Genomic DNA, 13,708 nt, shown 5'->3' with positions numbered 1-13,708 from the left:
ATTCAGTTATTAAGTACCAAAGTCTTACAAGTGAGAACATTTGTCTTCAAGATTTGGCAAATTTCAGGGGAAATACAAAGTTAGTACCAAATATATAATATATTATATATAAAATGCAGGTGTATGATATACACACATATTCTAATGCAAAAAAACTGCATTAATATGGAGTTAAGTTCACTGATATCCATTCCTAAATAACACAACCATTACAAATACAGGTGTAATCCTGACCTTTCACACACTTTAGAATCACTTCCTCTCATACAACATAGTTAAAGCAATATATATGCAGGTACGACTATGAAATCAAAACTCACATAGTAATCTGAACTCTGACCACAACAAATAGGATTTCTGTTTTCAGTACATGTAATTAAATATATTTATATTTTTACAGTATTTTTAGACCATTCCTGAAGAACTTGACCAACAAGGTCCTCAGGTACAACAGAGCTGCTGTCAGCAGAACTCAATCTTGTAGGAACACACTCGGAGGCCCAGACGCAGGTATGAATTAGTTTGGCTTCAAGGGATGCTGCATGAGGCCCAAGCACTAGGAAGGCAGATTCTCTGACATCAAAGCTCCTACCTCAGACTTCCTTTTCTATTGCCAAAGGACAGGACCAGAGCAAAGGACGCACCGACCCCAGGCTCTCTGGGCTGCTGGCAAGTGGTTGGGAGTAACCACACATGGCATGGCACTGGGGAGCGGCAAGGTGAGCTTCATGGCACCTTTGTACTGAGGTTCTTCAGAGAGCAGAACAGCTGCTCCTTCACATTCATCTCTTGACAGTTTATTCACCACAGGTCTCGGATGGGAGCCGTGGCTGGGACCCCGAGGCATGAAGGGCTTTGCAGACACGCAGGAAGACAGTCCCTGTTCCAAAGGGCTCGAGCCTATTTCATAATCGGATTTGTACAGAATCTCCTTTGTATATACACATATTTGCTACATAAAATAGAATTACACCAAAGTAATGGGTATATCAGAAAACAGTGTCACAATGTATGTATATTACCACACTAAGTAATTATTAAAACTGCAAGAAAAAATTCAAAATGCCCTTTGTAATATATAAAAATATAGAAATGTCCAAAACTCGTTTCATCAGCCATAAAGGTAACTTTATATCTCATGTTCTATCTGTACACCTACAGTTCCAAACAAAACACTGCGTTAATCTGGAGCAAACACCACATTAGGATAACATCCTCATAAGACATCTGACAACTTAGTCACATACCTTACAGCACAACATCACAAGAAATAACGTACAAATGGTCAGAGTTACAGTTACTAAGACTTTTTTTTTATTCACTTATCTTGTCCAAAGGAGGAAGTAATTTCTAAAGATTGTGAAAGGACCTTTGCTCATGACTTTGTGTCTTTTCAATGCACATTATGTATGAAGGACACCAACAGCCTTGACTCCATCTTAACGCAGTCTTTTGTGATGGAATTTCTTCTTTTTTTTTTTTTTTTTTTTTTTTTGGAGTGTATATGAATTTAAAATAAAGATGTAAATGAACTTAAGTTGATATTAAGTGAATACTGTCAAATATAAACGCCTGATTTGTTGTATCAAAGAAAAGATGGGAAAAGATCTTAAGAATAAATTCCAAAACCACTTAATTCTGTCTATCAAACAAGAAGGTTCAATTTTCTTTTGGCTTCTTGGGGTTACAGAAAAACTTCAGATCCCAGTCAACTACCAGTTCCTAATAAATCAGTTTTATCTTATTTGCAACCACTAAGTTAGTTCGTACAGTGCAAAAAAAAAAAACAACCCACCATTGAATCCACATTACACAAAGAGAATACTGCTCAGAAATAGAGGTCCAAATCAAATACAGCATGATATGCTCAAAGTAGTATATGAAGCTGACCACAACTTGCAGTTTTACTTCCCCAACAGTGAAGGCAATTTACCATCTCATGATTCCATCTCAATGTGAAACAGTTACATAAAAAACAGATTCTGAGCAAACACACAGTCAAAAATCCAGCAAAATCAACTGCTGGCCAGTTTCCAGCAAAAGAGCAGCCCTTTCTCTGACGTTGTTTTGAACCTGATACAGCTAAGACCCTTCCCTGGTCACTTCTATACCGAAGCCCTACTCAGAGCTTTAAATACACAAGAACGTTTAGGTACCTGGGGCAGCGAGGGGGGTGGAAATTAAGCAGTTTATGATATGCAATATATTTAAAACCCTTCAGATTTCTACAAAAGGTTTGTAGACTTTAGTAAGAATAGTGTTTCAATGCACACCATTAAATTTAACACATATGCAAAACGTACTTATGGGGGAAAAAAAAAAAAAAAAACAGTCAGGAATAATGGCTAAAAGTCATTTTTAAATTTTCTTCTGGAGCTGCAGGGAAACACTACCAAATTAAAATTAGACTCCCTCTTCGTATCAATTTGAGGAGAAATATTTTTGTTATACAACCAATGGATTAGATTCTCACTGAGTGTATTTCCAGTACAATTTTATTACATACTTTTGGTCACCGCTTTGACATTTTCTTTCTTTAAAAGATACTCCAATGTCTTTCACAAGTCATTGCACTGAAGGAATATCTACAGTTAAAGGCTTTCCCTCGTTAAACGCGCTTGAAGGGCAGCAGCCAATTGCATGCTATGGAAGAACAGCAGAACTGGTAGCGGTGTTGCCATTCTTGCAGGACCTACTGTGTAGAAACTTAGTCTTAGTTACTACAGAAATTTGTTACCTACTTGAAGGTTCTCACTCTATACACCTGTGGGGCCAAAATAAATACGAGCTAAATACTGTGGTAAGACTTCAGCTGAAAACTCAATCCTAAATTACAGACACTAAACCTAACAACACAACCTTTAAAGAGACTGAAAATACATTTACCAAGTCTCAAAGGGTAAAGTGCATCACAACTACATCTACTTCAAGGGTCATAAAATAGAGAAATAAAAAGAAGGCTAAAGATGAGCAGTGCAGGTAACAGGACTACCCAGTACGTTTGCAGCTTACACAAAACAAGAAAGCGTTATTCCACCTGTAGAAGACGATATAAAATATAGTCCTAGAAAATATGGTGCCAGATTTGTTAATATAGCTAAGGCTACACAAAGTTTTCACTTGACTCTGCTCGGTGAGTATTTCATTTAGTATACATTAAAAACAAGAAGAAAAATAATGCCATGGCTATGCATTCAGAAATCATAGAGAACAAAATCTCAAAGAGTTCTCAATTCTGGGGACCAGACCTAAGAAAATACCCCACATGAAGTACTGTGAAACTTACATTAAAAATATATATATATATATATATTATTCAGATCATCTCTTCTTTTGAGACTAGGATAAATGCATAGGGCAGTGCACCAGAACTAAGGAGGGATCTTTCTTGTAATTTTGGCAGCTTACTTTGGACCTGCACTAGGTCTGTTTCCCTATCTGACAATTACGAATATTGCTCCTCTGCCTCACAGCTGTGTTACAGGGGTTCAGTTAATCAGAATTTGAGACACCTGTACTATACAGATGAGGACCAAATATTTCTAGGCAGCTATCTAGATCACACACATTTGCCTCAAAACACATGCTGAAGCAGTAGGCTGGCTCACAGATTTAAGTGTGCTTAAACATACGTTCCTAAATTAAGAACAAGAACCACACCAGTATCATTAACCCAGTATTGTGCAACACCTCATAGCTTCTCTTCAGTACGACTGGTCCATAACACAAGGTAAAGCAACGGAAAAGATATGAAGGAGCATTAACACTGCAGACCTGTAAAAATCTCTAGTTCTAGGTGGTCTTCACCTTCTTGAATACCAAGTTCTCCCCACAGATCAAAAAAATCTATCACAACAGTTTGCATAGGTTGACAATGAAATCATTATCTCATTAAGTTCCTCGTAATGGTCTCAGCACATCCATCTCTTACTTCTGCAAATTGTGTTCTCTGTAAACCTGGTATTTCGATACCACACAGTCTATAAAGAATAATTAATGTCTTTCAGAGTTAAAAGCTTGCCTGATATCCCTTAATGATGTGGCAAGAAACATGTATTTCAGATGCTACCGTTGCTACCACTAAAAACTGAGAGAAGACCAAAGAAAGAGTTAACAAAGATACAGGGATACACTCCAATTTAAAAACCTGAAAAAATATATATATTTTTAAATAACACAGTTTTAAATATTGCATGAAGACCCTTATTTATTTTTCAGATCTTCACATGGCTTTTCTTGCATGTTTTTCCTCACAAAGTTCAAGGGTTATTTTACATCACACCAGTTCACAAGTGTCAGTTCCTTTACAGGCTCAAGAGTAACCTCTGCTGCTGCTAGTACCAAGGTGCACCTGCAATACTGCCAGAATTCTAAAATTATTCAGAGCATTGAGAAAAGGAAACAATTTCTACTAAGGGTGCATCTGGCATATTCAAATGACATTCTGCTTGGATGTACCTGTAACACTGTGCAGCTATTATTGAAACCAAATTCACCAACTGCAAAAAGGAAAAGAAGTATACTCATAGATAATACTACCTTCAGATAATTTACTACATTTCTTTCTAAATTATACTATCAACTATGGATGCACATTGCTAGAATGTACAGTTTCCTACAAAGAACTACGAAGTCCAGTACCCTGACTCCCACGTAACCTGTGTCTGAATCTTTAGAGGAAGACAATGACTGCATAATAAACCTTTCCAGTTGTGCAATAATGCATGCTGCTGGAGAGCTGGGATATCTCAGTCAGGCATAAAGAAGTACAACGCTGGACAAAGACGAACATTTGACCTTCAAGAGTCTTTCTTTGTCAAATGCAGAGAGTGAGACAAACACATACGCAACCCTGAACAATAATTAAAGCTATGTACAAAATTTTGACTCTTAAAACAACAGATAAAAAGAAACACAAATGCAAAGAAAGGAAGGCACAGTGAACTAAGAAATGACAAAAGGGCCTTAATTCATATAGCCAACCTGTGAATTCCTTCACAAAAAAACTCTAACATTAAAATCCATCTGATTTCACAGAGAACATGATATGCCACTTGGAATTCTCTTCTATCTGAAGTAGCTTAAGGCTGGGTTTAGATGTGTTTATAGCAATGATCAACGGACTTTGATGTGACCTCTCAAATATCACACCACTTAAGAAAACTACAGGGAATTAAATGCCTTCTTGCCCATATGGTCTTTGATGAAGAAGAAAAAAAAAAGTTTGGTATTTATATCCCTTGAGATGAACCAATACATCTTGTGTACATCAAAGTGAGTTAATGAATTACATACATTTCATTCTGAAGGAGCCACGTCAATGAGAAACGAATGTAGATATCTGTCTTGAAAGATTAGGTTTACCTGCTAATAACACATATATCAAGAGGCTTTAAAAAGTGTTATAAATGCCATTAACGACTATAGGCACCAAACCAGAATATTTATAAATTCAAAACTGGCATGTCACTCAGACTCTAATCAATTTAAAGAGGCACTGTGAAAGGTGGCGATGCTGCTATGCAGTAATTACTACCATAGAATGAAATAGTGTTACCTAAATGAATACTTGCTCTACATTAATTCCCTTTAGTTAGACAAGTACATGAAGTATGCAGAAAAAGTTCTATTAGTCTATAAAAGGCGTTAGTGTTAAGAAATGCAAAGTACTTGCATCTTCAATTTTATAAACTTCACAAAAGGTGCAAATGATTTAATGCTTCCCAGGCTCACATAGGCAGGTCAGTACTGTTATGTCTAGTTTTCCTAGAAGTACCATCATCTCGGGGCAGTGCTTTTTGCAGGCTTGACATAGCAGCAGTTCTTTCAATGTCTATCACAGCATACAGCTCTGTGCGCCTGGTTGGAGTTTGTGGAAGTGGAGTGGTGGGGGTTTTGGGAGTCTGAGGGTTGTCGGAGTCACTACCACCTTCCAAGTCAACCTGTATGTAGTTGAGCTGCCTGTGTTCTAAACTCGGGCGTCTAATGTCAAAGTTAAAGACTGTTGGGGTACAGTCCCGACGTCGTGGAAATTCTATTTTATGAGCACTTGATGGTACTGTTACATTCTCTGTATTGACATAATTATGCATTGGATCTAGGTTATTGTGGTAGCCATTCAGAGATGGGGTCTTTGGTCCTAAACTGTCATCTTCATCTCTACTCAGCTTGCGGGATTCCCAAACTGGAGGCAAGGATGGCAAGTTCTCATAGTTCAACAGCGCAGTTCTCCTCTGAGCAGAGTTGTTAATGTTCTGGGTATCTGAGGTACTGGTGGATGTCAAACGACCTCTCCTGACCCCCGAGGCACTAGGGATTGATAACCTATTTATATTTTCATACACCAACTTATTACCAGATGGTGTTTCTCTACGTTCATCACTGTCGTACCCAGTGTCCCATTCAGTATTGTTTGTGCTGCTGCCACTAACTTGGTCTCTCCCAAGTTGCTCCAGTTTCTCTCTTTCCATTAACTGCCTTTGAACAGGGGTTGGTCCTAAAACAAACTTGACTCCTTCAGGCTCCAGGAGAACGTGAGCATCTCTGTCATCAGTACATATCTGATCTTCTTTTACTTTAGTTGTTTCAGTGTTTGAAAGCTTTGATTCCAGTGGCGCATGCACACTCGATCGATTTTTTCTTTCCTCTTGTACACCAGTAGTGTTGACATAAGTGTGCACCTGAAAGGGAGAAAAAAAAAAATAAAGGAAATTATGCTGTCTCTGTCACATTTTGTTGAGCTGTGCTCTATTTTCATTACTGTTGCTTTATTGCTGGTTTTGTTACCGTTACTCTAATAAAAGAGTAGAATTTAGCTGAGTTCTAGTTGCAGCTTTTCAGGTTCTATTCCAGCTCTGCTCTGGTCACGGAAACCTTGGGCTTTTTTAGCCCAGCTCATTAGTACACTTGGACAAATTAGTAAAGCAGAGTTCTGCTTTGTCCTCTCATACCATGACAGTGACCAAAAATTCCAGAGTTGCTTTGGCTAAATTTATCTTTCTAATTTCCACACTGGAAAGGAAATCTGCTGTCCATTAAAAAATATATATATAAAATCAGGACTGCACCTTGTATACCACTCAGTTCAAGAGTGAGAATGAGATTAGCTTTCAGAAAGAACAGGCATTCCTTCTTCAAGAGCCAACAGCTTCCTCATACCAGAAGCTGAAACAGAAAAACTGCATTTCCATATGAACCGTGGCACTCAGAATTAAGAAGTAGCAGGAATTAACAGCAGATGCCACAAAAACAGACAGGAAGATACTAATTTATCCTTCCAAGTTCCCACATCAGAGCAACATTCAAGTCTGAAAGGGAAAGACTAAAGAACACCACCTCTAAACTTAGACTTTGCCTGCACACTCAAATAGCAAGGGCAGTATTTGACAGCAGGACTCACCCCACCTTTACAACTTCTCTGTCAAGCTCTACAAATTGAAGTGTTATTTACAGTTCACTTGACTCTACACTGATTCTTTAAACTCATTTAGTCTGCAGTAACAACTACTACTCCTAAAATTTTCTGTGGTTGCTCCAACCTAATTCTCTCCCAAAAGACAGTTCACTTTGCACTGCTCACTTTCTTTTATTTTCAACAGTTTTCTCTTACCACCAGATTATATTTTATTAAACTTAACTAACATTTTCATCAGCAACCTGAATGGTGAGAAAAGCCTCAAAGTTTCTGATAGTGTTCTTTCTCAGACTGGCGAGGTTTTCATTGAGGACCTCAGTCACCTACAAAAATGGCCTCACATAAACTTCATGAAGTTCAGCAAGGCAAACGTAAAGTCCAGTGCCTGGCACGGAACAATACTGACAACACAGACCAGGTAATAACTGACTAGATAAAAGTCTTGTAGAAAAGCACCAGAGGTCTAAGTTGAATGTGAATCACCAGTGCACCCTTGCAGCAATGAATACAAAATGTCTATTGGTTTGTGTTACTTAAAACACAGCCAGTAGGTTAAGGAAAGTAATTATTATCTTCAATTCAGTACTGTTGATACTGAATCTGGACTGATGGCTCCCAGAAGAGGAGAGACACCAGTGTACTGGAGAGAATCCAGTGAAGGGCCATGATTAGAGGCACTGGAACACATGATATACATGGAGAAGCCAAGAGAGATGTCTTTGTTGCCTTAAGTAAAGGCTAGGAAGCAATTTAATAGCACTTTTCAACTGTTTTTAGACAGTTAAAGAGAAGACAGAGTCAGAAACTTTTGGGAGATGTTCAACAAAAGCGTAAAGGGCAATCAACACCAGCTGTAACAGGAGAAATTTGAGTAAGGGAAAAATGCTTTGACAGTAAGGTGGTCAAGCTCAGAGACGTTGTGGGATCACCACTCAGTGTTCAAAACATGACAGGACAGGGCTTTGTGCAGGTCTCTCCTCTTAACTCCACAGTAAGACCTAGAGGACTGTAAAGATCGCTTTTAACTTAAATTAGTCCATTATTTAACAAATAGAAGACTAAGGCGTAAATAATTTTGACCAAGATCTCTCTCTGTGAAGTCCAACTTAAGTGTTTAGAAATAGTTTATGAAATTTTTGAAAAGAGCATATGCAAATACATCCTTTCTATACCTCAACTCTTATATAAAAACTTCAAATCCTCAGCAAACTATCCTAGAAAGTATCATTTTAAAGAGACAAAACAAGTACTTTTCTGACTACTGACATATAGTAGAAATACATTACACCTGACTGAAAAGCACAAAAAATGAAAACATAAGCCTACATAATAAACAGGAGAAAAATCTGAACAAATGTTGGACATGAACTACACAAGGAAAAAAAATACCCACTTGCTCCTCTGCTACAAGTAGAGGATGCGTTGATTCTTCACCAACAGAGGGGAGGCGTGCACTTCCAACAGAAGGGTGCCTGCTGGAAGGATGTGATGAAGCATCTCCAAAAGACGGATATCTGGGATAGCCATTAGGTAAACTCTGTGCATTGAACCCAGGAGCTGATTCAATTAGAAAATAAGCAAAACCATATTAGAGCAGAACATTTTACTGTATCCAAGTAAAATACATTTTATATATTAATCCTCAACTTTCAAAAGAAATAAAAAATATGAAACTATTAAATATTCACAAGGCAGATTTGCTGAGGAGCTGCAGGAGTAGAACATCCCAGTACTTACTGGGAAAGACATCTGAAGCAACCACCAAAATCAAGGTGTACAACACACCACAGTTTTCCCAATAAGCTCCCTACCCAACTTTTTTTTCTACCATTGAAATCATGCCTACTTTAAAAATAAATAAATACAGGTGTTTTTTTTTTTTAACTTAACTTTCTATTTCTCTGAATTCCTACAATCAGGCATCTTGGTATCTGCCTGGGATTAGCTCAAATCCTCCAGCAGTTTTGATAAGACTTCATTCTACCCATCCACCTACCCACAGCAAGTTGCCAAATCCACTGTAGATGTGATAATATTATTAACTTTTCCCTAACCAAAAGGCTGGAGCACTGACTAATGTTAACATCTCTCTGAAACACTGCAAGAAAAACATGGTGACATATAGCAGAGCAACTGCACAGGTATATGTTTAAGCAGTGCAAAAATGAAATTCCCAAAGCTTATTTCTTAAAGCTAAAAAACTTGACTACAGAAATTTTGCTCCCAGGACTTCTGTAAATTCTGTAAACAGAATCTTCAGCAAGTGCCTCAAGAGAATGTGTTGCTAGTAAATAACCTCTCAGCTGAAAATAGCATTTAGTTACTTAAAATTTCATGCAAATTAAGGGGAAAAACCCACTAATTTAAAACTAAATACCACATTATATTCAGGTATGTCATTTCCTAGTATAACCATACTTACTGGTAGGTGTTCGAGGGGTTCTTGGAGCTTCCAACTCAGTTTGATGGTTATTCCTTTCTACTACTGGTTCTTCTACCACATTTATACTATTATTCTGCATTATCTCTTGCAACATATTAAATAGCTCTTCTGCACGGGCACATTTAAAGGCAAAGATTCCTATAAATACACAAGAAAAAAAAAATCAAAATCCTTTAAAAGAAGCATAACTTACTATATATATGTATATAACTTTCAAGCAAAATAACTGGAATCCACATCACGAATACCTGCTAAGGAAGAAAAAAAGTTTAGACATTTTTATTGCAGCAAAACACACACAAATACAGTGAGATCCTTTCAAGTGTTTATCTGATAGGAGAACACATTTCCCATGCACCCAAAGTTAACATGGAACAGAAATTGATTCTGTTAAAAGCAAAACTAAGTTTTGAGGGCTAAACAAGGGGTAAAAAAGAAAAAAGAAAAAAAAAAAGGAACACAAACAGAAAGATTTCTTTTAAGTTGATAACAAGGATGCCTACAAAAAAACCTAAATGAAACTATTGTGATGCTACAAGATCACATTTGTTAAAGCAGATTTCTATTAAATTGCTGTATGATGCCTGCATGAGGGGAAAGAAGAATTTAAACACTGCAAAAAAGTTAAGTTTCTTAAGAAGATTAAAATGTAAAGCTAGTAGGACAAACTGCATGAAACAGACAGCAACAAACCAGTTGGTTTTGGCTAAAGGGATAGACACAGAACACAAAGTCAGCAGCAATACCGTGTGTTTGATGTGTGTATTGTGCCACTTTGCCTTTGAACAGCAGGGAGCACCCCAACTTACCCTCACCAGCAAAGTCGCAGCTTTGGGTTATTCTTCCATTGAAAGCATGAAGTTAAAGTTGACATGCTTGTTACACGTGGCTGCAGGTGCTCTTATTTTTTTTTTAATGAGTATCACAATCTTAAAACACTCTTCACTAAAAACCACCTCTACCGCAATTTCTGTTAGTGCAAAAATGCAACATGCTGGCAATTACTATCACCATATATTTATTTATGGACACGGGACTGCAGAAGAAGTACCAGAAATGCTCCATATGGCAGAAGCTCACAAACCTCAATGGGAACACACCACATGGGCTGAGAGGAACGTCTGTCAACAACCAGTATTCAGGTAGTGCAACGAATAAGTTCCATGCTTGCAACACAACAGCTGTAGAGCTACTTCTACCTTTTATGTGCTTCTAAAGCCTATATTTCATTTTTGCTGTATTTCCAAAAATTTGCACTGGATACTTAAACCTTAACAGGTCAAAAAAGAAAAATCTAAGAAACAAACAACAAGAACACTGACTCGGACAATTGGTAAAAGTGGCAGGGCAAAATTCTTGTGTATTCTCAAAGGAAGCATTTTTTGGTCATCTCATCAACTGATGACAAAGTTCTGCAACCGTACCCACAAATGCTACTATAGGCCTCAGGAACAATGCACCACTGCAGAATGGCAGCAGGGAGAACATTTTCTGGCTGATTTCTTTTTTCTTAATATTCACAGTACTTAATATTATGTAAGGAAGGCGAGAAACAAAAGAGGGAGGAAAGGGTTGCTGCTCACAAAGTCTGCTTAATCTTCTCTTGAAAAGAAAAGGAAATTAGAAGCATAGAAGAGAGTTGTAGAGTCAGCGAAAAAGCTTGCAGACTTGGTAAAAGGCTGTGGAAAAGAACTTTCAAAATACTATTTTCAATTGAATTTCATTAGTATCTATTTTATACATTTAAAAGAAGTAGTGAATTAAACATGCAAAAATCCAATTTAAGTGCAAATTTTCTCCTTAGAAGTCTGAAAGTTTAGTTTAATGCACAGTGTTTTGTAACATTTGAAAACATTTCTCACTAGGAGCCAAATCAAGAATGCATTCTAAACTCATACAGTAAAATGATTGTCTGCCCTTACCTCTGCTTTGTAGTTTGACAATGTAGTTTGACTAAGTTTGGTTAGGATCAAGTTCATTATTGTTCCTAACTTAACAGTGAACTTAAAAAATATTCTGCCACTGCTAAATAACATGATTTACAGAGATACTACTAAATGCTGAAAATCTCTAAGAAAATAAGAACTCAAATTTCACAACAGATCAATACACGAGAATTCCAAGTACGCAGAGCTGCATCGCAATATAAAGATGCAAAGTGAGGCTCAGCCTTCAGCCAATACAGCTATTCCTCCATCAGGGACTGCTGTCACAAACAGCAACAGAAAAACCTACCTTGGCCAAGATGGGGGTGATCTCAGAGCGGAAAGGAAACTGACTTTTTTCTGATTAAAGCCACACAGAAAATAACTAAGCATAGCTGGAGTTTATAGTCTTCATATAAAATTTGAAAAAAAAAATTGAGATTTATGTCATTGATACAAATGAAAGTGATATGAGTTTCAAGAAGATGAGACAAAAGTGTGATGCTGAAGGCAATAAAAAAAGGTAGGCATATCCAGTTCATTCCAGCATTTCAGTCTCTTAAAAATATAAAAACAGCAAACTTTGTGTTCTTAAAAGATTCCTCCACAGCCCCAACTTTCCTTGCCCTTCCTTGAAAGCCAACTCAAACTCCAAAGGCAGGAAAATTTCCCTGTGAAAACTTTCTAAACTGACCAGAGCTATCAGCCCAAAAACACCAAGCGCTCCAGCCCAAAAACTGCAAACAGTTCAAATCCTCATTTTACCATATGACCATTCCACTTTTCTCCAGGAATTGCATCCACATATAAAACTACACCCATTATAACCCTTGTCCAAGGGCAGGCAAGTACACAACGATTAAACAAGTCCTCAGATATCAAACACATTTCTGAAAATCTCTTTATACAAAAATTCTACATACCTTGTCCAGTTTGACACCTTCTACCACTTTCAAAAGAGAAAAGATTTGAGTCGTAGCCATAGCGACGGAGACAGAGGTAGTGCCATTTTACAGAGTCCCTTTTACGGGTGTACAAAATTAGTTCTGTATCTGTGAGTTCCATTATGCCAGAACCCAACTCGTTACCATCATCATCCACATTAATAACCTACAGAAAGGAATTTAAGTAGCATTAGGTAAGTATCTGAGCATCAGTACTACTATCACCTTAATGTTTCACTAATGCACTCTATTTGTTCCATCGTATGACTTGCGATCCTTGAGGTAAAGTTTAAGAAAAAAAACTCATCAAACCAGTTCCTTTGCTTTTCCAACCCAGAATTAAAATAACACATATTTAAAAGCAACATGAGTGAGAATATATAACATTATTGCAAAATCTGTGGTGATATTTAAAATAGGAAAATTAAGGTTAATGAAGTTTTAAGCTGACACTATGTACACATTCTAGTATTTACACAGGGATACTTCAGATAATGAAATCTTTCAAAGTCTCTTCTCTAAAAAAATATATATATATTTACTTTGTCATGTAACCCCACTTACAGCTGAGAAAAGGACTGAGAAAAGGCTATAAGATGAAGCTTCCTTCACGTACCTGTAGAGCCTTGCACTGTGCTCAGACTGCCTTAGTTTGTTTTGTCTGTCATTTTAATGCCAACAAATAATTCACATACTCTATGGTTATCTTATGTGAAAACACGATATGTTTAGAGCTAACATGCTTACTCCTTCTGCTCTTACACCAGTTGGAGGTCTTCTGCTTCCTTTACGGAAATCTGACTCTGTGTATTTTCCCCCAGATGTATTTTATCTTGCAATGCTGCTTTTAGTGAAATTCTTTCTTTCCCAGTAAAAAGGCTACATACAGATCCCTACAGTATCAATTAATTTTACTCCTTAAAGAAGCATTTTCAACTCGAAATCTGGTCAGTTAAAAAGAATCAGAAATAGTTTCATCTGT

General features: G+C 37.2%; 1 protein-coding gene across 3 annotated transcripts in view; it reads right to left on the bottom strand.

The window, feature by feature from the left end:
- Positions 1–1,463: 1,463 nt before the first annotated feature.
- Positions 1,464–13,708, bottom strand: part of FRS2 (fibroblast growth factor receptor substrate 2) — a 48,884-nt gene continuing 36,639 nt past the window's right edge. For all 3 annotated transcript variants that reach the window (XM_048959526.1, XM_048959542.1, XM_048959533.1), the window contains exons 4-7: positions 12,706–12,892; positions 9,837–9,995; positions 8,808–8,971; positions 1,464–6,680 (exon numbers count right to left, since the gene is read on the bottom strand). In XM_048959526.1, the coding sequence (XP_048815483.1) occupies positions 5,730–6,680; positions 8,808–8,971; positions 9,837–9,995; positions 12,706–12,892 (1,461 nt within the window). In that variant the 3' untranslated portion in view covers positions 1,464–5,729. The remainder of the gene's footprint in view (positions 6,681–8,807; positions 8,972–9,836; positions 9,996–12,705; positions 12,893–13,708) is intronic.

This window comes from Lagopus muta, chromosome 1, assembly GCF_023343835.1.
Source record: "Lagopus muta isolate bLagMut1 chromosome 1, bLagMut1 primary, whole genome shotgun sequence".
Classification (NCBI taxonomy): domain Eukaryota; kingdom Metazoa; phylum Chordata; class Aves; order Galliformes; family Phasianidae; genus Lagopus; species Lagopus muta.
Note: the sequence above shows the minus strand (reverse complement) of the source record. Positions and strands in the feature narration are given on the sequence as shown.